The sequence below is a fragment of the Xenopus laevis genome, chromosome 6L, assembly GCF_017654675.1.
Source record: "Xenopus laevis strain J_2021 chromosome 6L, Xenopus_laevis_v10.1, whole genome shotgun sequence".
NCBI lineage: Eukaryota > Metazoa > Chordata > Amphibia > Anura > Pipidae > Xenopus > Xenopus laevis.
The window spans coordinates 54799936-54827037 of record NC_054381.1 but is presented as its reverse complement, the minus strand read 5'-3'; the positions used below and the strand labels follow the sequence as shown (position 1 = coordinate 54827037).

General features: G+C 36.6%; 1 protein-coding gene across 1 annotated transcript in view; it reads left to right on the top strand.

The window, feature by feature from the left end:
* Positions 1–27102, top strand: part of cpne4.L (copine IV L homeolog) — a 198815-nt gene that overhangs the window by 47088 nt on the left and 124625 nt on the right. Inside the window, exon 2 of the mRNA XM_041566046.1 lies at positions 12995–13187. Within this exon, the coding sequence (XP_041421980.1) occupies positions 13017–13187 (171 nt within the window). The 5' untranslated portion in view covers positions 12995–13016. The remainder of the gene's footprint in view (positions 1–12994; positions 13188–27102) is intronic.

Genomic DNA, 27102 nt, shown 5'->3' with positions numbered 1-27102 from the left:
CATATTTTGACTTTAAATAGAATATAATGCCTAATATGGATAAAGTAGAAATAGGTGGTCATTTAGTAAGACCCTGGACCAAAGTGCAAGAGCATTTAGGGCAAAACTTCATGGAGGATTTTGATAATCTGACCTTGCCATGCTACTGCATGCAACCCTATGCAGCAGCAAACGATTTGTAGGATCCTACACAGGGGTGCTTCGCCAATGAGGCAAGTTGAGGCTGTCGCCTTTGGCCGAATACCGAACAGAATCCGAACCCTAATTTGCATATGCAAATGCAAATTTGGGGTGGGAAGGGGAAAATGTTTTTACTTCCTTGTTTTGTGACAAAAAGACACCCCTCCCCCACCCCTAATTTGCATATGCAAATTATGATTCAGATTCGGTTCGGCTTCGAATCCGAATCCTGCTGAAAAAGGCCGAATCCTGGCCGAATCCCGAACCGAATCTTGGATTCGGTGCATCCCTATTAATAACTTTTAATGGTGATTCACAATGGCAGTGTACAAAAGTGCAATTTCAGAAGCATTTTTTTTACCTTAAATTCCAGCCTGATTGTTCATTGTGGTGGCAGGTCCAGCGTTCCCCTGCATCAGTAGGTGCACTTACAAGGCACTTCACCAGACAGACTGTGTTGGCACCGTGGCCCTGGGTGCAGTTGTGCAATACATCAATAATGCATCAATAGGCGCCAGATTGTTTCCTTTTTAGAGCAACTGCATTTTACTGCTGCGGCAATCGTATTTCTGATTACTATTCATTGTCCTACCCAGTTGATGGGATTATACTAATAACGTACATATTTGAAGATGAAAATGTTTTTGTACCATGTGGTATACCCAATGCTTGTCTTTAATCCATTTATAATAGATAATAGGTCAAATATTTTGATACTGTTTCATGTTCATATTATTGCACTAGAAAACCATGTCCAAGAAAGAAGAATACTCTATATTATTTCTAATGTTCTCATTTTAGATAAAATTTAAGTTATCCCTGAGTTCTTTTTAATGCTAACCTTAAAATGAAAAGGTACCCTACTGATGATTGTTTGGCTTTTATTTTTAACACCGCCAGACAGGGATCTGCATAAGAGAACATTATACTGTTTCCATGGTAATATATTCTTGTTCATATTGTGATATCAGTCCCTTTGTGTCATATACTGTATGAATACTTTAATTCCAGAGAACCTTTGTGTTGTTTAAAAAGCTAATGTGTGCTGACAGCACGGCACCTGTACCTTTGATAAGTTATGTCTTTGTTCCTTGAATGTGGCAAAGAAGGAGGAAAAAAGAGCAACACTGTTACACCTAGAACATCAAAAAGTTGGTAACATGCTTTCTAGCAGAAATTAGAAAGCTTTCACTGACAAAACCATTGATTTAGAACTCCGTGCACACTTAGCATATACTACTACTTAATCTGAAGAGGGACACTAGATGCCAATGTCTCGTCCACCCTGGTCATACCTAGTTATTCGCCAACATGCTCTACCCAAAAGTTTGCACAATTTATGGGAAGCCCAAACTCATTGGGTTCTGCAAAATGACAGGGTCACATTGAAATCTGGACCGTGGAAAAGTACCAAATTGTTTTATTAGTGTTACAATGTAATATTTGCTTCTGGATATATGTATACATATTAATATCACCATGCTGTTTTGTTTTACGGGGTGAAAAGTTGTAGGTTAATCCTTGAGAAAATATCTAATGTAATATACTGTATATGCTTGGACAATATACTCATGTTAACATCTGTCCTTCAAATATTCATACAACAAAATGACAGAAATATGATTCCAGTACAGTAAAATTTCCTCCATTTACCTGAGTAGACAGATTTTGAAACAGACATGTATTATATCTGCTAGCTCTATATTATTCCTTGCAGCAGGTCTGGTCTTACCAACTACGGGGCCCAATAAGAACCATTTTGATGTGGCCAAAATACATCAAAATGAATGAAGTATAATACCCTCTGAACTCAAAGCAGGATAACACAGTGGTAATTTCATGTCTAATACACCAGGACTCATAGAAGGACACATCGGGGCAAATTTACTTAAGGTCGACGGTAAATCCTTCAACTTCGAATATCGAAGTCGAAGGATAAATCGCTATTCGTCCGATCATCCGATCGAAACGATTAAATCCTTTGAATCGTTCGATTCGAAGTATTTTAATCCATCAATCGAACAATTTTTGTTCGACCAAAAAATTCTTAGAAAGCCTATGGGGACCTTCCCCATAGGCTAACATTGACTTCGATAGCTTTTAGGTGGCGAACTAGGGGGTCGAAGTTTTTTCTTAAAGAGACAGTACTTCGACTATGGAATGGTCGAATAGTCGAACGATTTTTAGTTCGAATCGTTCGATTCGAAGTCGTAGTCGAAGTAGCCCATTTGATGGTGGTCCTTCACTCGAGCTAAGTAAATGGGCCCCATCATATTTAATGCCCAGAGCTGTCCATTTTTAAAAGTTAAACTTCTCCTGAAGCCACCAAAACCATGAAAAAAAAACTAGTAATTTAGTACCTATGTAGGTGCATGCCATTTAAAAAAAGTTTTTTAATTACAAAGTTATGATTATAGAATTGATAATCCATTGATATTCATACGTTCTTTTCCACTGTTCTATATTTGGCAAAATATACTGTACCTTTACTGTCACTTAAGAGGATTTAGGGGTGGCATAAAATACACTTAAGTATATTAATCAGCAGTATTTGTGGAACTCCATGAGCATGACTTTAATGAATTCATTCAGGTGTGAGGCTCACGAAAGCAAAGAAATTCATCATGTGTCCAAGATATATGACTAAAATGGGAATTGTCAACAACTGACATCCCTATTATATATTATTATAGATATTATATTCTATTACTCTAGTATGGAGCATATTTTTTTGCTTTGTTGATAAGCCTTGAGCCTGCAAATTTGCCAGGACATGACTAGCTATGATTCAGATAAGTGTCAGTCTGTCAGATCTCTTATTTTTGTTCAGAGCCGTTTTCTAACATGCTCTTGTAATTGAACCAGTTGGTAGTATGGTAATGAGGCCTTTGGACTGTCAGCATCTGTATATTTTCAATTACACTGTTGCTACTTTATTCTGTGATCTCCTGCCTTTCTGTCTAAACAAATTGCTGGCTCTCTGATATATGACTGTTTTTTTTTTGTTTGTGTTCCTCACACTTCAAGATCCTCCACTTTAGTTTTTCTAACACACTGTACTGTCCAGTTGCTAAAAGTCTGTCTCAGCGTCTTTCACACATACAGTAACTGTCATTTTTTAATATTTGTGCCTGGCATGTGTTTCACTCCAAAAGAACTTAAGAAAAAAATGACAGCACGTTTTTAGAAATTGTGAAAAAGTGTGTCCCATAGATTACAGGCAAAGCTATTGTATCTATTAGGAAATGACAAATATAAAATACTATTAACAAATCATGCAGTGGTGTAACTAGTTGTTACTGGGCCCCATAGCAATTTAGGGCCCCAAAATATTTATAAGTTGGCCTATTTTACCAAGATATATTAAAATTGCTAATTAATTAGGGTCTCACTGGGCCCCCTACAGTCCTGGGCCCCCCTGCAACCGCAGGGTCTACTTCCTCTATAGTTACGCCCCTGAAATCATGCATTTTGTATTATTCAATATAAGCAGTGTTTTTACATTATCTTACAGGGAAGCAATGACAGTTTGCTATAATAAAGTGACTAAAAGGCCTTCGGACCAATTTTGCTTTACACTCCCTATTGCCCCAACTTAAAGGGCCTTCAAGAAATGAAAACTCTTAAAATGGACCTGTTACCCTAAGAAATAATTCCAAATCCTTTTCTAACACGTTAGTTGAGGAAAATAAACTTCTCACACTATATAAAGTTATATAAATGATTTAGATTTTGTTTCCTTCTCACAAATACAGCACTCAGACAGGCACCGTTTTGTGTATACTGTTATAAAGACAAGTTTTGCATCACCCCAAATCCTTGTATATTCTCCATAATGGGGGTCTCATGCCCACGATAGACAATTATAGAGAGGGAGGAGGGAGGAAGTGAGAAGGGCAATGACATCCAGGAAGTGCCGACTGAAAGTGAAAGTAATTGACTGTCCCACCTCTATGCCTCAGGCATAGAAGCAGGGTGACAATATATGATTGACAGATCAGATTTTGAAATACATTTATAGACATTAATATATATAGGTATGGATGTTTAAACAAAAAAAGAGAATTTGTGTTTCATCAGCTCTTTACAAGGCCGGATTTACAAAGCGGGCACCCCTAGGCCAGCTGTCACTCGTCACTCCCACCCCCTCCCTTTTACGAGGGCATTTGCACTCATTTCCTTTGTTGCATCCAGAGCACTGGGGATTGCACGTGAGAAATTTTGAAAATGATCAAATCTCTCTAGTGGTTTGGAACCAATGCGGATACAGCTGGGTGGCATGCCACCCCTAAAATCCTTATGCCCTAGGCCCGGGCCTTTGTGGCCTTCCCACAAATCCGGGCCTGGATCTTTATGTCTGAGGGGCACTTTAAGGGGCAGATTTATCAAGGGTCGAAGTGAATTTGATGGAATTTTAAAAGTAAAAAAATTCTAAATTCTAAGTAAATTTTTGGATACTTCGACCATCGAATAGGATACTATGACTTCAAATTTACTTCGAATTCGATTCAAAGTAAAAATCGTTCGACTATTCAACCATTCGATAATCAAAGTATTATTATTACGATTTAGACGTTCAATCGAACGATTTTACTTCGATCGTACTACGGCGAAATTTGGTGAAAATTACTTCGACTTCGAGATTCGATCGACGAATGTCGAAGTATTTTACACTTTGGAATTCGACCCTTGATAAATCTGCCCCTAAATGTACATATTGTACATTGATGGACCTTTTTATTAGTAAGTAAGAAAATGCATTTTTATATTTCAGTTTTGCATCTTATATGCACTTGAACATCTACTTTCACTAACCCATGTGCACTGGGGTTAGGTTTAATAAAAGGGTAAGCACTTGGGTCTTTAGTGTCTGATGCTTTATAAAAAAAAATACTAAAAATATCTGAAGAAAAATGTTCTTTGGCACTCCTAGGTATTAATGAAGGGGATAACGTAGCAGTGAATTGAACAACACTCTGGGGCAGATTTATCAAGGGTCGAATTTCGAAGTAAAAAATACTTGAATACTTTAATACTTTCGAATTAAAATATTTCGACATTCGAATATCGAAGTCGAAGGATTTTTTACCAAATTTGGCAATCGAACGGTCGAAGTAAAAACGTCCGATCGTACGATTAAGGATTTTCCTTCGACCTCTAAAGACTTAGAAAACTGATCTAGAAGGTCCCCATAGGCTAACATAGCACTTCGGCAGGTTTCATTTGGTGAAGTATTGAAGTCGAAGTTTTTTTAAAGATACAGTACTTCGATTATCGAATGGTCGAATATTCGAACGATTTTAAATTCGAATGGAAGTCGAGGTAAATTCAAAGTCGTAGTATCCTATTCGATGGTCAAAGTATCCAAAAAATTACTTTGAATTTCAAATTTTTTTACTTCGAAAATTCCCTCGAATTCACTTTGACCCTTGATAAATCTGCCCCTCTATGTGCTTGACTTCTAGTAGTGAGCAAACTTTATCACAGCAGCGAAATTTGCAGATTTGCCAGTGGCTAACTTTTTTGTGAATATATCTTTTCCGTGCCACAATTTTATCTTTATGTGCCAGCAGAAAAAAACACTCCCTGCAGGAGTCATTAATCTGCCCTTGCTTTTCAGATCAACCAATGGGGTTAGAGCACAATGAGTTTCTAGCTTGAGCAACTGGGAGAAAAAGTTGCATGCCCATAGAATTCAATGCATAAATAGTCGGCGGTCGCATGTAAAAAAAAAATAGTTGCCATCCTGCTATGAGTTCTTAAGGTAGAGCTCATGATGGCGTCAGGTGGCAAGAGTAGATCGCGAGGTGATAAAGTCTGGGCACCCCTGATGTAGGGCAATGAATATGCTGTTGCAGAGCTCTTCTTAACATAATGTTTTATCGACTTCCCATTATGCAGTTTCACAGACTTAAGAAGTGAAACACCCTGAGTTTACTCATTTCTATTGGCTACAAGTAAATTTGAACTAAATCCATCCAAAAAAGAAGTACTCAACTTGTGTTTGGATAAGGAATTCCAGAGTCCAGGATAGGGGAACAGGGCAGTCAAGGCATGAACTCCCAAGTTAGAGTATTTCATGCACAGCAGAAAATTGTTTTGGAACTGGGTCAGAAAACCCAGTTTTTCTACTGCATGCATATTTCATGAAACATATGACCCACTGCTATGGGTCCAGTTAAAACTGAAAATAAAGTTAGAAAATGTAGAATTAAAGTAATGCAATGACATTTTGCTCTCTGGTACTTTGCTGTGCTACCTGTTTTAAATGGTTGTATCTTAGTTTAGCAAACAATGTTAAGACTGAGGATAAAGATGCCTTTTAATAGAACATGTTTGTGAGTGAGTCATCTCTTTTAATGAAATCCTTACCTTGTTTTGTGTAAAGTAGAGGCAGCAATTAGCTTAGGTCTAAATTTATAACTTTTTAGACTGCTTCAACATGTTGCTATGGTGGCCATAATCAAGTCTCATGGCATGAGTTAGAGAGATTAAAGTTCATGGACTTTTTTCAACCCAAATTATCTAGATTGTGACAATGCAAATCGATTTTTAACCCTTTATTACCCTATTACCAAATTATTTAAACCATTTTTTAAGGGGGTTATTTAATAAAATCCGAATTCATCTCATAATATCAATAAAAAAAAAAAGCTTATTTAGTAATAAAAAAAACCTCAATTTAATCGGATTGTGAAAAAACGTAATAAAACTGAGCGAAAACCGTATGAGTTTTTCCGGCTTTTTTCCAGAATCGCTCGTTTTTTCGAGGTCTAACACATATTTCACATGGTTCAGTAGTAATGACAATTTTTTTTCACCATGTATGGTTTTGCCACTGGCAAAAAGTTTTGCGTAATAGCACCAAAAATTCACCACGCTTTCAGTTTCGCACTGACAAATCTGACAGACTGACAGTTTCGCACATTATCCTCCCCTCTCCTTCCACATTAAGCAATGGGATTTGAGCAATTGGGATTTGAGCAACCAGATATTATCAGATTTATATTTAGTTGTGCCTGTGTTTGTAAGCTAGTAGTAATATAAGTAGTAATATATAAACTGTAGATGATACTTTTTGGTTAAACAGCAACGGAGTTACTATGTGTAGCTGTAGAAAGCATTACCAGTCGACCAGAGGGATAATATAAAAAATCACAGATATGTTTTTAAGAAATTGGCAACATGGAGACCTTTTTTCTATTGAAAAAGCAGTTGTAGCCTAGTGGATAGGAGTTCCCCTAACAATGTAGGGCATATGTGTAGAAGTATACTGAGCGAAAAATGCATGTGATTTTGCCCTTCCTATTGACACAAATGCAATTCAGCAAATTTTTGACTTTATGCAAAACATGGCATACTAAAGCAATTACAATATCATAATTATGCATGAGCAATTTTTAGTGAGTACAGACAATTAACCATTTAAAGCAGCTTGCATAGAACATTTTGTGGTATCATCAGCAAGAATAGAAACAGTACTTTCAGTGCCTACCTCGAGGTCATTATTAAACAAGTTAATAAGCAAACAGCCTAGTTCATCCTAAATTACACCTAAAATAGCATTTCATGTAGGTATACATTATTTTATATAAGCTGCTAACTTGACCCCTTCCGATCAAGTTGTCAGCTCACTGGCACATGTATTGAGACCTCCCAATGGCCTGCAAGAATGATATATAGAATGATATATGGATATCAGCCAGATATCTATCAGGCAGGTTTGAAAATCCTATTCGGTGAAGAACACATTGGCACATTAATGTCACCCAACAGGCAGGGCCGGAACTAGGGGTAGGCAGAAGAGGCAGCTGCCTAGGGCGCAAAAGTGGAGGGGCGCCAGACAGGTACTTCTTCTGCCGCTTTCCCCTAGCTCAGCCTCCGGCCCTTGTGTCTTTCTTCTCCGGCAGCTCCTCCTGTCTCTTTTTAGTGTGTGCCTGCGGCTGCGCTCTTCCTTGCATATGCACGCGCACATGTCCTCTGGCTCGCCGGCAGCCTCTATGATATACTTTGTGTGCGCATGCGCCTCCGCGTCTGCGCGCGCGCCTCCGCGTCTGCACGCATGCATGTGCTTGAGAAGGGGGAGAAATAGCCGGCCGGGTTGCCTAGGGCGCCCGGCAGGCTTGGCCCGCCACTGCCAACAGGTCACTGTAAGTCATTAGGGAGCAGAAACTAGCTTCACAGCTATTGTACAATCTTAAATTTTAATAACTGATTCCAATGACTCTAAATTATATCTCATTTATGTGTATTTCTTTGTCACTTTCTAACAGTTCCACTGACATTAAGGTTAAAACTAAGTAAGCTTTATCAGAAAGATCTATGTAAATACACCAGTAAATACTTCAAAGTAATGCTTCTCTGAGTCCTCTGTCAAAAAAACCACAACGTTTCTTTCCTTCTATTGTGTACACATGGACTTCTGTATCAGACTTTCTTCTTTCAGGGCTTGGTCTTGAGTATGCTTAGTTTGCTCCTCTCTCCCTTTCCCCCTTCCTTCTCCCTCCTCCCTGCTGTAATCTGAACCCAGAGCTATGAGTGAGCAGGGAGAGACTCAGGCAGGAAGTGATGTCACAACAAGCTAATATGGCAGCTGTTATTCTAAACAAACAGAGAGAGCTTCTAGAGCTGTTTACTCGGGTATGGTAAAGAATTCTACAGAACAAATATAGTGTTATAGCTTGCACTATTGTGGCTAATCTGTTGGCAATAAACTGCCTCTGTAGCTTTCCTTCTCCTTTAAATGCACTCACATAAAATTGGCAATTACAGTGGAATAAAAAGTGTACATCTCCTTATGTTAAAAAAAAGCAAGCCTTGGTTGTTAAAGGGCTTGCTGTGACCAATAATTTAGGGGGAAAAACAAGATTCTACATTGTTTTGGAATTGAAAGTGCTCCATTTACTCAGTATGACTCATCTCTGTCCTGTTGCCATTTAAAAGGCTTTAATGAAAAGAAAGGATAAAGATAACAGAAAGTCAAAAAATATTTTTGATTCTGCAAAATATGTTCGAGATATATCAGTTTAAGGCCACTTGAACTATGTTTCCCAGTTTATGGTGAAAAATATGGCTTTTTAAATTGCAAGAAAGGCAGGAAAACTGCCATAAAATCATGCATTAAGAATATCACACGTTTCATCCTGCCTGGTCCACTTTAAGCAAATGGTTTTTGGTGGTGTATCCTTAGATATGAGTTTATTCATTCATCACATTTTTCAACAAACTTCAAGTATATATATATATAAACTAATAAAAACAGCAGTTTGGTCTGAATGTGTAACATTCCTATGAGAAGAAGTAATAGGTAGAAAACTATAAGAAGGAAAGTAGCATGGAAGTAGACACTGATGAACTGTAGGTATGCAGTGATCAAGATTAACTATTAATCCTGAATCTTTAACAGAGTGTGAAATTACTTGTTTACACCTAAACTGCAACATATCAGGCAGTCCACACACAAGATACATCAATATCAGAGTTCTGCTCAGCTGAATAAAACATCCACCAGAGAAGCCATGAATACACTCTGATACTCTGCTAGCATCCAGCAGATAACAATCCCTACTCGCTTCATTGAGATTTGTATTTCATTCTATTATACCTGAAATGTGTAAGTACAGAGAGTGAGGTCAGGAAATATTCATCATTCGTGTTATCGACACTTTATATTTGTCACACTAATTTAACATCATTTAGGCAAATTACATATTTGAATTCTAATCCTTGGTTGCACTATACAAAAATCATGAAGTTTTAACCCAATCCATATCTAGTTTTTCATTGCATTATGCATTATGGTTAGGGTTGCCACGTTTGAGTTTGGCAAAAGCTTAACAAGGAGGCGGGAAGATGTTAATGGGGGCAGAGCACTGACATTTGGGGGTGGGGTTATGACATTAAGGGGGAGGGATGATGGTATCGGGGGCAGAGCACTGACATATGGGGGTGGGGTTATGACATTTAGGGGGAACTTTGAGTTTCATGTAGGTGTTTTTATATAGGTCATGGAACTCCGAGGTGACTTCTAATATCCTCATATTTTGCAACAGGGTTTTTTTTATTATAACACATGAGCTTCAGTGAGTTATGTGACAGAAATCACTAAGCTCTGATTATAACAAATGACATCACTAAGGATATAAGGATATAATTTACAGGATATTCATAGCATTTATAAGAAGGTGTTAAATCCGTTCAGCATTAGGCATATAAGCAAGCAGCTGGCAGCTTATCAGCACTTAAGGCAGCAGAAGGGATTCTGTATGGCAGCAAAGTAGAAAGGACAGTGAGTGCTGTAGTAGACAAATTCTATTAGCAGCAAAACGGGAATAAATGATTTCCTTTACTAAAACACTTATCAGAATTCTTAGGAACAATTAAGTTGGTTAGGGGGTTTGTATCATTTATACCTTTATTTCATTTTATAGTAAGAATAAATATGCTTTCTGATGTGGCTAAAAAGAGTGTTTATATTGTTAATCAGGCCATATTTAGTCTGCAAAATATATTAAAGTATATGGGTGACTTTTGTGATACCGCAACTTTTTTGTAGCAAAATATATTAGAGTCTAAGGGCAACTTTTTTTTCTTACTCCAATTGCATTAAAGTCAATGGTTATTTTTTTTCTCAAGTTTTTTTCTCACTCCAAATGCATTGTCAATGAGCGTTTTTCTTACGCTAAATGCATTCGTTGATGGGTGTTTTTTCTTGCATTTTTCACAGCAAATATTTGTCACAGTTATGTGGAAAAAACCTGTCAATGCGAATAAATGCGGCCAAAACAATTCCATCATCATTAATCAGAACATAAAATATTGTTAAGGCTCTACAAAATAAAATAGAGCAAGGAGTAATAGTATAGGAGGACATTGCAGAAGACTGGATACTGCGATTTTTTTGATAAATCAATTCTCTAATAATGAAGACAAATGGAACAGAAAACTTGGTAACCCAGATTTGCAAAGTGATAAATTAGATAGTCAGCATTTATAGGCAGAACATTAATATGTCTTGTTCGAGAGAAAAATAGTATTTAGTCCATCCACCATCTCATTTGGACAAAATTGTCATATTAGTCACTTTAGGTTATTATAATGAGGGATTTTTTGCAAAACTTTCCAGGGTCATTGGCTCACAGTTTAATTAGAAAGCCAAGAGGAGTCTGCCCTGAAAATCCTGTATGAAAGTGTCTCATTATTTATGTTCATATTTTTGGTGCTGAAGGAAATAAACATTGTTTTTCCACCTGGCTCATATTCTTCACACCTAACATTTAAAAATGACACCAAAAGCCATAATATATATATATATATATATATATATATATATATATATATATATATATATATATATATATATGATTCTTACAGCAGAAAATGAAGTGTTGTTGAAGGTGTAGTACACTTTGGGGGATGTTTATCAGAGACGTGCATCTTCTCTGTACAGGTATGGGATCTGTTATTCGGAACCCCATTATCCAGAAAGCTCTGAATTACAGAAGGCCATCTCCCACATCCAAATTATCCAAATAATTAAAATGTTCATAAACAATTTCCTTTTGCTCTGTAATAATAAAATAGTAGCTTGTACTTGATCCAAACTAAGATACAATTCATCCTTATTGGAAGCAAAACCTGCTTGTTGGGTTTAATGTTTACAAGATTTTCTAGAAGACTTAAGGTATGAAGATCCAAATTACAGAAAGACCAGTTATCAGGAAAACCTCAGGTCCCAAGCATTCTGGATAACAGGTCCCATACCTGTAAAATTAAGTCATTGAATACATTGTTACTACCTGTATAGTAGAACATTATCTAGCAAGTTATAAGATGGTCTGACAAAAAATATTTTGCCATTTAAACATGCAGTGTTTAAATTGCAAAATATTAAATATAAAAATCCAATAGACTCCTCTCTTTCAAGTTTGCCTGATAATTTCTTTTGAGAATGAACAAACTTCATTGCCATGGTTCTGTATTTGAACTAAATGAGAATTTTATCTGCATAAAAACATTTATTTCTACAGCATAATTTTATCCTTAGTTATATCTACTCTTCAATCCTGGAATGATTGCTTTCTGATTGACAGGTTGCTCATTTCCATGGTGTAATCTCTCTGTGGTTATATGCCATTCTAGAAGGATAACTTAAAAGATATTGATTTGATAAAGCTCACGCATATTTATATCATATCATTAGGTTGGACTTGGAAGCCGGGATATCTTGGAAAGACATCATTGGTTAGGATGAATTGTTTTTGCAGAATGAACTAGATTGACTGTGTATTCCAATAATCACTATCTACAATTAGTATAGATATTGCTACAGGTATGGGAGTCGTTATCCGAAAACCCATTATCCAGAAAGCTCACAATTATGGAGTCCCATAGACTTCATTTTATTCAAATAATCCAAATTTTTAAAAAAATATTTCCTTTTTCTTTGTAATAATAAAACAGTACCTTGTACTTGACCCAAACTAAGATATAATTAATGCTTATTGGAAGCAAAACCAGCCTATTGGTTTAAATTAATTCTGGATAATGGGTCCCCTACCTGTATATATATATATATAGTTAATATGTGTGTATGGAGGGGTTGGTGTGAGAATATCCATGTGCACTGGGTTTTATTTGGAGGGGTTGAACTTGATGGACTTTGGTGTTTTTTCAAACCAATTTAACTACAGTATTTAACTATGTTAACCAAAAGATAACAAATCGGAATAGTGGGTGAATATTGGTAATAGGCATATGAAATCACAGAGAATATGTTGACCCTTAATAAAACAACATCTGTTCTATTTCTCAGGTCTGACAAGTAAAAGAGAAAAATGAGCAACATTTATGAATCAGCTGCCAACACACTTGGGATTTTTAATAGTCCATGTCTAACAAAGGTGGAACTGAGAGTTTCCAGCAAGGGGATATCTGACAGAGATGCACTCTCTAAGCCTGATCCTTGTGTCATCCTGAAAATGCAGTCACATGGCCAGTGGTTTGAGGTAAGGGTCAAACACCATCATTCTTGTGCTTAATTTACAATATACAGTGGGGGTGTCCAACCATGGACCTGAATGGGACTGAATTTAACTACCACTGTATCAGAATAAATGCAGGGGAGTTCTTGTAGGATGGGTAGGACTATGTGCACTACATGTTTCAAATGAGTGTGTGAATATTGGCAGTATTTCTATGCATGTATATGTGTGTGTATACAGTATGTAAGTACTGTATGTATCTACAGAGGTATCCAATGTGATACTGCAGGATGCAGCATTTGCTAATCATTAGTTCTTTGGTGTAATTAGTACAAGAGGACTCAAGATCTTCCAAATTTTAACAAAAATGTAACAAAATCTCTTGAAAAATGTGTCACTTAAGCATTCATTTTATCCAAAAGTATTCAAAATCTATTCAATATAAATGATGGGTTCCATGATTGTCAGTATTGCTTCCTTGATAGAGAATGTACATTACAATATCAATGCTACCCATACTTAGTGACATATATTGAGACAGGGCCATTTTATTTCTTGGAATGAACAGCTTATGTATTACGGTATGTATTGTAATAGTGTAATGCAATTTTCGGCTTCTGCAGTATTTTACATGCTGTATATATTTAAACTCATGTATTACAGTTGTTATTTTACCTTTTCTGCTCAGTTCTTTGCTCAGATAGGGTTTTTAATACCAGTCAGTCCTTCTTTATTCCTCAGTCACTTACTGACCGTCTGGTGTGAGAATAAGGAGCAGCTTATCTAGAATACAATATTGTAATATCCATCATTAATTTAAAATGCTACTTGCACTGTCACATAGATTAACTAGAAAAGGTTATTTGATTATTTGATCAAGAATAAAAGTTCCTCCAGTTCATCCATAAAAGTATATACTGTATTTCAGACTGTATGCTTATGATAGAATTGAATTTGAATCTTATAGTAATGCAAAGATTGTTATTCCATATGCCACTTTCAAACAACCAGAATTTTCAGTTAGCAATCATAAGAGGCAATAGCTCTTGTCATTGTTAAAATGTAATAAAAATTGCAGATTCTGCTGATTATATTTATTAAAATCTGAATTTTAAAATCTCGAAAAATTAGATTTTATTCACTAGAAAATTTGTGGAAAAAAAGCCAAGATGCTGTTAAAAGCCAGTCGCCGAAAATACTCCATCTCAGACCTGTCAAGGTTCTGTATAAGTCAATGGGAGAGGCACCTATCTCAATATGAAGTTTTTGTGGTCTGTGCTGAGTTTAGCCCAAGAAATGACTTTTATCTGTGTTTTTGGGCAGAAAATCTAAAATTTGAGCAATCTGGGAAAAAAGCCAGAAAAACCTGAGAAATTCGGGAAAAAGACAGAAAAGTTTGAGCAATTCGGGGTTTCGTCAGATTTTATGGAGTTTTGCCGCAATCTCATTAAATTGAGTTTTTTTTATTAAGCTAAAATCGAGCATTGGGAGCTTAGTCCTGATTTTTTTAAATAAAATATTAGATACATTCGGATTTTAGAAAATAACCCCCTTATTGACATATTAATGAATCTGTGAATACACTTATTTATCAATAAAAAAACTCAAAAAATCTGATCGGGAAAAACATCACAAGCCTTATTAAATAACCCCCTAGATGTTTCTCAGTCTCCACTAGAGTAGAGCTTAGAGAAAAACATGTTCCCTATCTATAGGCTATGCTTTAGTTTAACACAGATACAGTCAGACAAACCTATAGGACCTTTCTAAAGCAATTTTGCTTGAAATTTACAAGATCAGTATTGTTCTGATTTGCTTCGTTGTGTTGGTCTATGGAGTACGATCTGAATTGCACATGAAAAGTTCATCCTTCTAAACAGAGTTTAAATAATCATAAACATCAGTGTGAAAAACCAATATACACACATTAATTGGTACAGCTGGAAAGTATTTTGTATTGGACACCAAATATTTTTTTACAGTTAAACTGAGTTAATTTGCTTTTTCCCTGCAACTCTCCCTGGAGATGGTTTCTGTTGGATCCTTATCATAATTGGTCCGTGGCACAGATGTTAGTATTTGATCTTTTAAGTGCCCTAGTTAATGCCAATAAAACAAGAGGAAGAATTCTGATATGAGTTATGAGTTAGAAATAGCAGCTGTAGACATTACTAGATCTGTGAGTATACTTTAAGGGAACCAAAAATTTATTTTAGCTTTAACACTGTGTTTAAAACACAGTTTTGTTGTCCTGTACACGTATAAATAATTTAATTAATGATGGGCGAATTGGTCCCATTTCAATGAAAATTCGCAAAACACATTGAAGTGAATGGGTGTTTTTTCACACAACTACTTTTTTTTTACTGTACAATAGAGTCACTGGGCATTTATTTTTCAAAACATTTCGCCCATCACTAGTTGCAATGGATTTACCATATAACCTTTCCAGACCCATGGGCAAAAGTATATAGATAAAGGTAGCCTCTGCAATACAAAACAGCTTTACCTTATCTAAAAAAAGAGATTGTTATCTGCACAGACTATATGCACAGCAAAAGAAGCCTACCAAATGTCCTGGAAGTTATTAGTGACACATTTTCATTCTATATGCTTTGTATAGGCCTTGTTTTATTACTCATAAGAGTAAATACTTATTGTGTTTTATGGTTTGTATTGCTCATATATACAGATCTAATGGACAGCTAAAGGATCTAATGTAACACTAAGATAATGTCTTGATTATTTGTGTTTAAGGTTGCCACCTGGCCAGATTTGACCCAGACAGCCCGGTTTTCAGAAGGACTGCCTGGGTCAAGACAAATATGGAAAACCAGGAAGGATCTCCCTTGATTGACATGGTGATCAGCCAAGCCCTGTGACATCTCTCACTTCGCCCACAACATCTCTAGCCCTCCCCTCTGACATCATGGCCCCACCCCCTGCCCAGGAGTATCCTCTCGTCCATAAGCAAGTACTTTTAGTTTAAAACACTCTGATCAGAGATGTTGCGCCAATGAATGAGTTGAAATACTCGCTTCAGGTGGCAGCGCCATAAAAGTTACCTGGGGTGGCAAAATGCTTCTCCTGTTAACTTAAACGGCCTAATTTTAGAGAGTGTTCTCTCACAATTGGTGTGATTTTAACAATCCATAGGGAAGGAATGCACCGAATCCAGGATTCGGTTTGGTATTAGGCCAGGATTCGGCCTTTTTCAGCAGGATTCGGCCGAATCCTTCTGCCTGGCTGAACCAAATCTGAATTCTAATTTGGATACGCAAAGTAGGGGTGGGGAGGAAAATCACGTGACTTTTTGTCCCAAAACAAGGAAGTAAAAAAATGTTCCCCTTCCCACCCCTAATTTCCCAGATTATGCAAATATGCAAATTAAGGTTCGGGTTCGGTTCGGTATTCGGCCGAATCTTTCACAAAGGATTTGGGGGTTCGGCCAAATCCAAAATAGTGGATTCGGTGCATCCCTACCATAGGGTACAACTAGGGTTGCCACCTTTTAAAAAAATCTCCACCGGCCGGTGGAGGGGGCGGGAATAAAAGGGTGGGCCCTGACGACAAAGGGGGTGAGCTTTAACGATAAAGGGGGCGGAGCCATGGTGCAAGATTGGCTGGGCGGGTCGAGACATCAAAGGGGGCAGAGCCACGGCGCACATTTGGCAAGAAGCCGGCAGGAAAAAGGTTAGTTTTGATGAGGCTGGGGGCAGGCCACAGGCTTTTGTTAGGTGTATTACAAATTTACCGGCAGCTACATTGCCGGTAAATTTGTAATACTGGCTAGGCCGGTAAAATACCGGCCGGGTGGCAACACTACAGTAGGTACAACCAAATGCAACTACTCGGCAAGGCATTAGAGCAAAGGAGAAACCATCCTCCAAGGTGTGCTAAGAAGTGCTGAGCTTTAACCTGCCATCCATTTACTCACACATCTGACCATATGACAATAGGGTTAGCGTCATTCCATAGTACTACACAACAGTATATTGTTACAAAAAAGAGACCATATACACAGCTTGGTTATGTGGGATGTCTGTCTGCAAACCTGATTGGTTTACAGTCAATGCTGGGTACAGGCCTGTTACATATCTGACCAATTACGTATAGGTAGGTATTTCATAGCAGTGAGAACTTGAAAATGCTTTGAAAGGTAGAGTGGATTTATAAACTGTTATAAGGTTGAGTCTGCCATATTTACCCCCCAAATCAAAAGTCTCTCATCTGACCAATCAGATTAAACCATCCCATCATTTTCAATAACTACTCAGGAGCATATTGTGGCAAAGGATAAAACAGCCACCAATTGGTGTTCAACTGTCTGAGCTTCAATCACATGCTTACCAATTGAACCAATGAGACTGCACCATTCCATAGTATCAAATAAGTATCCAGCAATTTTTATTTGGAAAAAAAGAAGAAACTATCATTTTAAAGATGTAATATTTCCCACTGGGATGCACAATAAATAAACCATGCAGATTACATAAAAAAATAAAACCCATTACTGATAAAAGCAGTAACCATGATATTGTGGTATGAGAGCAGTGTTCAATTAGAAGAATAGTACATCATCAAAAATGCTTACATTTTAGCGAAAATACATTTTTACTGACAATCTGTCAGACAGTGGTATTGTTATATATTCATGATGGAGGCATTTGTCACATTTAATCAAGTCTTGTCTAAACAATACTTCTCCCATTTTGTATTCATGCCATTTATATCATCCTGAGAACCATACCGCAAAGATTTGTAATAAATAGGCTATTCATCATTTTAAGTGTCAGGCAGGGCTGTAGAAACACATTTATATGAAAGAATAAAATTAAAATATATATTCCCTTTTCTGGTGTCAGTACAGACTACAGAGTTCAGTACAGAGAGGCTGCTGTTCACAGGGCTATAGCACCTTGATTACTGCTTTGATATAAAAGATTTTACGCATCAAAGATATTGTGCATGAGTTGCAAGATAATGGCTCTCTGTAAGATTATGGTTGATGCATGCATTTTCAGGTAAAAGTATTGTTAGACACATTTTTGCAGTTTTTTTAGGTGTCATAAGAAAATAACAAATTACTAACAAAGAATATTAGTGGTTGAGCTAAGCAAGCCTTCCAAAAATAACTAGTTATCTGACATGCCCTGTCATGTTTACTTCCATATGAGGTGCATGTTCATGTATGCATTTAGTAAAATATAATGAACCTCTTAAACCATCTGAACAGAGCCTTGCTCTTTCAAGTGATACATAAGATCTACCAAACTAAAAGTGTTCCATTAAAGGAACAATAACACCAAAAAATGTAAGTGTTTTAAAGTAATGAAAATATAATGTAGTGTTGCCCTGCACTGGTAAAACAGATGTGTTTGCTTCAGAAACACTACTATAGTTCATATAAACAAGCTGCTGTGGAGCAATGGCGGAAATTGAAAAACGGCTAAATGGCACAGGTTAACGAATGGATAACAGATAACACCATTAAACAGACAGAGCTTATCTGCTATCTGCTGTGTAACTTGAGCTTTTTCTCCTTTGAATGGCTGCCCCCATTGCTACACAGCAGCTTATTTATATAAACAATAGTAGTGTTACCTACGGTACCTATGGTACCTTTAAAGGCGTATGTACCATTTAAAAATAGCCTAAATGTTCCATGGAAATTATTCCCCAAATATTTCAGCACTAGAACTCTGAGCATTCTTCAACATATTACCAAATGTTAAAGCATGATAGGAGCTGTAGTCCAGCAATTACATATATGGATTCGTAACACAAGTCTTAACACAAGAGGATATATATATATATATATATATATAATCAAACAGAATGGAATGCACAACCATTAGTATGCAGAAACCTGGGTGCTAGTCTGAGAAGTATGTAGACAAAATGCAGGGATTGACAGCACTCCAAGGAAATACATCAAGTCAATAATTCAAATGAAAGTGGAGATTTATTGGTGATCCAAAGTTTCGGCTCCGCACAGAAGCCTTCGTCAGGGAAAGACGAAGGCTTTTGTGCGGAGCCGAAAAGTTGGATCACCAATAAATCTCCACTTTCATTTGAATTATTGACTTGATGTATTTCCTTGGAGTGCTGTCAATCCCTGCATTTTATATATATATATATAGATATATATAGATATATATAGATATATATAGATATATATATATATAGATATATATATAGAAGAATGAAGAAGCTCGCACTCGCAGGACTTATCAAGTCAAAAGAGGTGTTTATTTGAATCAAAAATCGACTAACGTTTCGGCTTGCACTCAAGCCTTTCTCAAAGTGTATATATATATATATATTATATAGATATATATATAGATTTATATCAGAATGAAGAACACTGAGCACTCATGAGACTTAATTTGTGTGCAAAACTTTAATGGTGTAAGTCGATGTTTCAATCCTACACAGAGGACCTTTATCAATACTTCACAAAATGATAAAGGTCCTCTGTGTAGGACTGAAACGTCGACTTACACCATTTAAGTTTTTTGCTGATATGAATTTTTGCGTGAGTTTTTGGATGAATGCACTGCCCTTCAGACTCTATATACATAAATATACACATACATGTTTTTTTGTTCATGCGATTGCCAATGAAGATATAATACATATTTCGTCTGTTACTAAAACAGAATTACATCCACTCTCCTCCTATTTAGTGTAATAGCAGCATAGTGTAGTTATCTCACTATGTTAGGCAGCATGGATGTTTTGTGTGCTCATTTAAATGTTAATTACCCCTACAACCCTTCCTGTTCAGTGTCCTGGACTATTTCTTGCTATATACGGCGTAACTGGTATCTGAGTGACTAAGGGGCCCATTTACTAAAATTTGGATTTCCGTTTTCTTCATGAGTCATATTTTTTCTCCAAAAGTATCTGTTTTTCTAAAACTTTAAAAATCCGAGATTTATTAAGGGGCAGATTTATCAAGGGTCAAATTGAAAAATTAAAATTCGAATTTCGAGCTAATTTTAGGGGCCCATTTACTTAGCTCGAGTGAAGGAATAGAAGAAAAAAAACATTGAATTACAAATGTTTTTTTGGCTACTTTGACCATCGAATTGGCTACTTCGATCTTTGACTACGACTTCAAATCGAATTAAAAATCGTTCGACTATTCGACCATTCGATAGTCGAATTACTGTCTCTTTTTTTTTGCTAGTAATTGTCCAAAAAAACCTAAATAGAACCTACATTTAGAATTTTTTGGAGATCTTTCAGTTTTTTTTTCCATTCGTGCTTTTTGTATTTGGATCTTTTAATAAATTTCATGGCATTTGTGATTTTAGAGAAATAGAGTTTAATCATGGTTTCAAACTGCTCTAATACCACTAAAAAGTATCCTTTAATAAATGGGACTCCATAAAACTTTTGCACTCAGGGGTAACTGCCACAGTTGGATGAACTGTGAAACTTTTAATTAAAGGCCTATTTACTAATCTCTGAGTTCGATAAAATAAAAACGGTCCTACAGATAAAAAAACAGAACAAAAGTTCTGTTTTTTCTCTTACACAAGATAATTAAAAAGTATTCCAGAACGCATTTTGCATGCCAGTGAGGCTCAGAAATTGAATATTTTACTGAACTGGGAAAATAAATAAAGTTGTAGAGACAATTTCCATCATCTTCTATTGAACCTCGACTGCTTTAATTTGCCGAGTTTTAATAGGCCGAGTTTTTTGTGGCAACTTTACTCTACAAAAAATTTTCTCTACAAAATACAAACTATTCTCTGGTATATTTGCATTCTTTTTATTTTAAATGTGAAAGAAATCTTTTAAATAAAAATTAATTTGTAGTTGGATTTTTGCTCCAACTTTTTGTAGTGTTTGTTCCTACTTAATTACAAAGGGACAATAAAGGGTTGGATTAAAAAGGGACTTTTTGTTTTAGATGAATTCATTAGTGTATTCTATTCCTTCACTCGAACTAAGTAAATGGGCCCCATTGACTTTTTAACTTTTAGGGGCAGATTTATTTTTTGAATTCAAAAAGACCAACCAAAATTAAAAGGTTTTTTTTTGGCGAATAGGTCAGTTTTTGAATTCAAATCGTACGAATTGAAGTAATAGCGCATTCATATCGTAAATTCCAAAAAAACCTTCTATTTCTCAAAGACCACCAATTGACTCCAAATGGGTTCTAGGAGGTCTAGGAGGTCCCCCATAGGCTAAAACAGCAATTCAGCAGGTTTTAGATGGTCAAATTTTCCAGTTTTCGATTTCTTTTTCAAATTCAAATTGAATTTGGACTGTTCCCTAGCCGAAGTATACAAAAATTAGCTCCAAATTCTAATTTTTTTTAATTCTAATTTTCACTTTAACCTTTGATAAATCTGCCCCTTAATATATTTGACATCACCATTTTATAAAATGTTATTTTTACAAATGAAGTGCTATGTAGAAGGGTCTGGAAGGAACTTGCACTGTACCGTTTTTACTGTTTTATTTCCAAGCACTATCTTTCCATGATATGTTTGCTGTTTTTATGTTTCTGTCATTAAAAAAATGAAACATTTTTTTTGTGGGGGTCTATTACATACTTCTCTCAAAATAGCTGTGAAAATGAGGACAAGATTTTTCTGAGCTGTAACAGACTTGTGAATTCTCATCTTTCCCACTTTCATGTACTGTTGTAATTAATATTTACACAAAGAAGTCTTAAGTCTCTAAAACAACTACCATATGGAGTATATATATATATATATATATATATATATATATATATATATATATATATATATATATATATATATATACTGTATATATATCCTATATGCTAATTCATGTAATTTTCTTGTTATTAAAGGAGTCTTTTTATGATTTACAGAAAACAAATTGTTAGGTCCAAATTAGTTTTCTAAAACTAATTGAGAGATGCAAGGGAATTCAAGCATCCTTACCAGCACTACTATGATCTTCCTTTAAACTAATACATTGAGATAATGCACTGTCATCTTCTTTTAATCTAATAAATTGAGATAATGTGCAATATTTGTCAATATTATCCTTTTATCAGACTCCAGAAGGCTGGATATAGTAGTGTTTAAAATATTTAGAGCTGTATGTGCCATAGAACTACAGCTCCTACATAGAAAGAACACAATGGCAGAATTGTAGATTCCATATTTCTGGTTGACTAATCAACTGTTTGTTTACAAGGTAATATACTGTACCAATAAAATAATACTCCACCTTCTTGGATCACTTTGCTGCCTGGCTTCCATACTTTCTCTCCAGTGAGACACCTGCTCTCATTTTAGGGGACTTCAACATCCCCATTGACAACTCTGCTTCTGCTGCCACCTCTAAACTTCTCTCTCTAACAGGTTCTTTTGGTCTCTCTCAGTGGACCGACTCACCTACCCACATCGAAGGTCATGCTCTTGACCTTATATTCTGCCACTCATGCTGCCCATCCAACTTAATTAACTCTCCCTACCCTCTGTCTGACCATCATCTACTCTCCTTTCAGATACTGCTTTCACCTGCACCTTCACAACCATCTCTCTCTACCCACACGTACAGAAACCTTAATGCCTTTGAACCACAACAATTATCAACAGTATCAGCACAATCTATATCTCATATTTATACTCTCTCCTGTCCCAATATGGCAGCTTCTCTTTACAACGATGCCCTTTCAACAGCACTTGACTCCCTTGCACCTTCTACCACCCGTCACAGCCGGCCAGCTAAACCCCAACCCTGGCACACTAGTGTAACACGGTACCTCAGAAGATGTAGTAGATCAGCTGAGCGATGGTGGAGAAAGTCACGAACTGATCCTGACTTCATCCACTTCAAATTCATGCTCTCCTGCTATAACCGAGCTCTATCATTAGCCAAAGAACAATACTTCTCTTATCTAATATCTACTATGTCCTCCAAACCGCAGCAGCTGTTTGCAACATTTAACTCACTCCTATGCCCCCCTCCACCTCCTCCACCTATTAATGTTACCGCCCAAGACCTTGCTCATTTCTTTAATGAAAAATTGATCTCATTAGGCTGAGCATACCGTCCGACAACAATCTCAGACCAACGTGCAGTCCACTCACATCTACTTTGCACTCCTTCACCCCTGCAACTCTAGATGAAGTTAGCAAACTTCTAGCCAGCTCAAAACCCACCACCTGCTCCCTTGACCCCATACCCTCTCGCCTTCTCCACCCAATCTCTGATACACTCTCTCCTGCACTTACCCACCTATTCAATCTTTCACTCTCTACTGGTACCTTTCCATCATTATACAAACAAGCACTAATCACTCCTATCCTCAAAAAACCTTCCCTTGATCCCAGCTCTCCCACTAACTACCGACCGGTCTCCCTTCTTCCATTCGCATCCAAATTACTAGAAAGGCTTTTTTACAAACGCCTGATCCAGCATCTCACTCACAACTCCCTCCTCGACCCCTTGCAATCTGGCTTCCGCCCATCACACTCGACTGAAACTGCACTCACCAAAGTAACCAATGATCTTCTATTGGCAAAGTCTAAAGGTCATTATTCCATTCTAATCCTTCTAGATCTCTCTGCAGCCTTTGACACAGTTGACCACACACTCCTCATTGACATTCTACACTCATCTGGCATTCGGGACACTGCTCTTTCATGGTTTACATCTTATCTGTCTGACCGTTCCTTTAAAGTTTCCTTCTCTAACTCTACTTCTACTACTTTCCCACTCTCTGTCGGAGTTCCTCAAGGCTCTGATCTTGGCCCCCTGCTGTTCTCGCTCTATACAACTTCACTAGGAAAACTCATTCAGTCATTTGGACTTCAGTATCACCTTTATGCTGATGACACCCAACTCTACTTGTCTACTCCTGATCTCTCTAATTCTGTCCTTTCCAAAGTCACAGACTGTCTCTCTGCTGTCTCCTCCTGGATGTCTCAGCGCCACCTGAAACTGAACCTTTCTAAAACAGAACTCATTATATTTCCTCCAAGATCTTCCCCTGTCCCTCAGATATCACTGCTCTACGCTCTGCTTCTGATATTCGCCTCACTTCTCCTCTGGTCACTTCTGCCCATTCTCGTCTACAAGACTTCTCTCGGGCTTCTGCTTTTCTCTGGAACTCTCTGCCACAAGTTGTCAGACTTTCTCCTTCCTTCCAAACTTTCAAGCGCTCCTTAAAGACCCATCTGTTTAAAGAGGCCTATTCGATGTACCTTAATTAATCATTGCTGTATCAAAAATGTCAAAGTGTTTATACAATCCTAAAGTCTCAATTGTACCCTAACCTTTCAGTTTGTAAACCCTATTGTACTCTGTAATCCTTGTCTGTTATCCACCATTTATTCCCTGTTTGCTATAACTGCAGTAAAGCACTGCGTATCTTGACAGCGCTATATAAATAAATGATGATGATGATGATGATGATGATGATGAAATAACTAACCATAGCAATAGAAAAATGCTGACATAAACCAAAATATGTATTATAGGTGCCTAAAGGCAAACATATTAATGGTTACTGTTGGTTACCACACCTTTTTATTACATCTTTGGGAAATACAGCTTCTGTGTTTATATAAACATATGTAGACAATAAAAGTGCAGGATGTAAACTAATATTTATACTGCCCTTTAATGCACAGTTATTAATTAATGCAGAGCTGTCAACCTCAAATGCTTGTGTAGGGGGAAATGTTTCCGACCTGGAAGTAACGTCGGCAGAAGTGACGTCACACGCTTGCGCAGACTTTTGCTGAAGCCAAAGATTCTGTGTTGTGCATGTGCACATCGCTACCACTGGCGTCACTGAAATGTTCTGCACATACGCACATCAAATTGTTCAAAATTGTGGAAAATTGTCAGAAATCAGGGGAATGCTTATGTATGCCGGGAGACTGAAGGATGGAGCTCAAAATCTGGTAACTCTCCAGAAAATACGAGTGGGGTGACAGCTCTGTTAATCAGAGAAGAAGCTGCCCAATACTTTATTGTATTCTATGGTGAAAATAAATTCAAGAAAAAAATATGTAAAATTGAATCTGAAAAGTACATGATAGGCTTGTGCTTTAAAGAGAATTTGAAATTCTCTATATTACCCATGGGTTGGGATTTAAAAATGTCATAAAAAGAGTACACTTACTACAAAAGAGTAAACTTGTTCTCATCACAGGGGTCATCATTTTGTCTTGGCATTTCAAAGCACTTATTAGGGGGTTATTTATTAAAATACGATTTTATGAAATTTTTTAAATAAAAAAAATCTCGACCAAACTCCCATTCACAATCTTGCCTTATTTATCATTTAAATAAATCTAATTTACTGGATAGCGGAAAAACTTGTTAATTGACCTGAAACCCGAATCGTACAATTTTTTTCAGACTTTTTTCCACAAATTGCTAGATTTTTTTCAGGCCATTGTCCAAAAACCCCAAAATTTTCAGATTAAACCCAGTGCAAATCTCGATATCTTTAAATTGGGATAGGGTCATCTGCCATTGACTTTTACATAACCTCGACAGATTTGAGATGCTGGATTTTCGGATTTGGGCTTTTTGCAGCATCGGAGTAAAATAAATCTCGAAAAATATGAGATTTTTCCAACAAAAAATGTGAGTTTTTGCCCCAAAACGAAATAACGTATACGCAATATCGTCTGAAATGGCAGGACTGGATCATTACAGTTCAGTAATTCTTTGCCTAAAGCACTTATGACAGATGCTGCTCCAAAGAGGCTGAATTTGATGTACATATGTCTCAACTACATTGTAACTATGTGCTAAAAAGCAGAGAAATACATATGCACTATAAGACCCCTTGGTGTGATCCCCTTAGCAAGTTGTTCTACACGCTGTGTGCTTTTTCTTTCTCTGCGTGATTTAATATTTGCAAAAATGGTTTCTGTTTGGAATACTTATTTGCCAATAAGCACATTTATTCTTTAAAAGATTTTTTAATCTTCATTTCATCTTGGCTGCTACTTAAGTCTCTTTCCAGTGTGGAAATGAAGAAAAAGAAAATTGGTAGCATAATTCCATTTTCATCCTGTGTGCCTAATTTAACATTTTAATCAAGAGGAATCAGCGGTAGGTGAAATACAGGAATATCTTATGGTGATAATTGTTCATACATTACCATCTAAAATATCCAATCTTTCATGCACGCAGGCATCGCATAATTATTTCTGTGTCCTTAATGGAAAAAAAATCTTTGAAAACCTGACTTAACCAATGTGTTTATTTCTTCCCCCCCTCCCCCAAAGAAAAAACTGTTTGAGGGTTTCTTATCAATGTCTTTCAGATGTTCAGTGGCACCTGACCCTTAACGTACAAAACAAATGTTTACACAAAAATAAACATTTTATAAGGATATAACTGTATAAGAAGAAAGAGACGCATTACTAATCAAACATTGTTTGATAAAGTTGATGATCATTGGTAGAACAACAGTAGTACCTGTAGTGCATTTTTCTTGGTTATCTGATATTATATTGCACTTATATGAACATATGAATTGCTGTCTTGTGCTCATATGGAAGGAGACCTGTTCTTATAACTATCATATACTACAAGCATGCTTCTATGTTTAAATCAGTTTCACCCAGCACTCTACTATTTACAGAATCTGAAATAACACAACCCTTGCCTGGTTCAGAAGGGAATGCATTGCCTCAGCTCTACCTAATTAGAATTGCGTAAGTGGGGCTATATTATTAGGCTTAGGCAGTAACATAACATTTGCCCTCCTCCAGTAACCATCCATTTAAGAATCAGCTTTGAGTGGTCTAATATACTGTAATGACAATACTGAACAAACTGCCTGGCTCATTTTTCTATTTAAATGTTACTATAATTCGAGCCATTCTTAGTTCCATAGAATACATTTGTCCTAGCCCAGTTCCATAGACATCAGTTGAGTATTCACGTGATGTTTTTCTTATCTAAT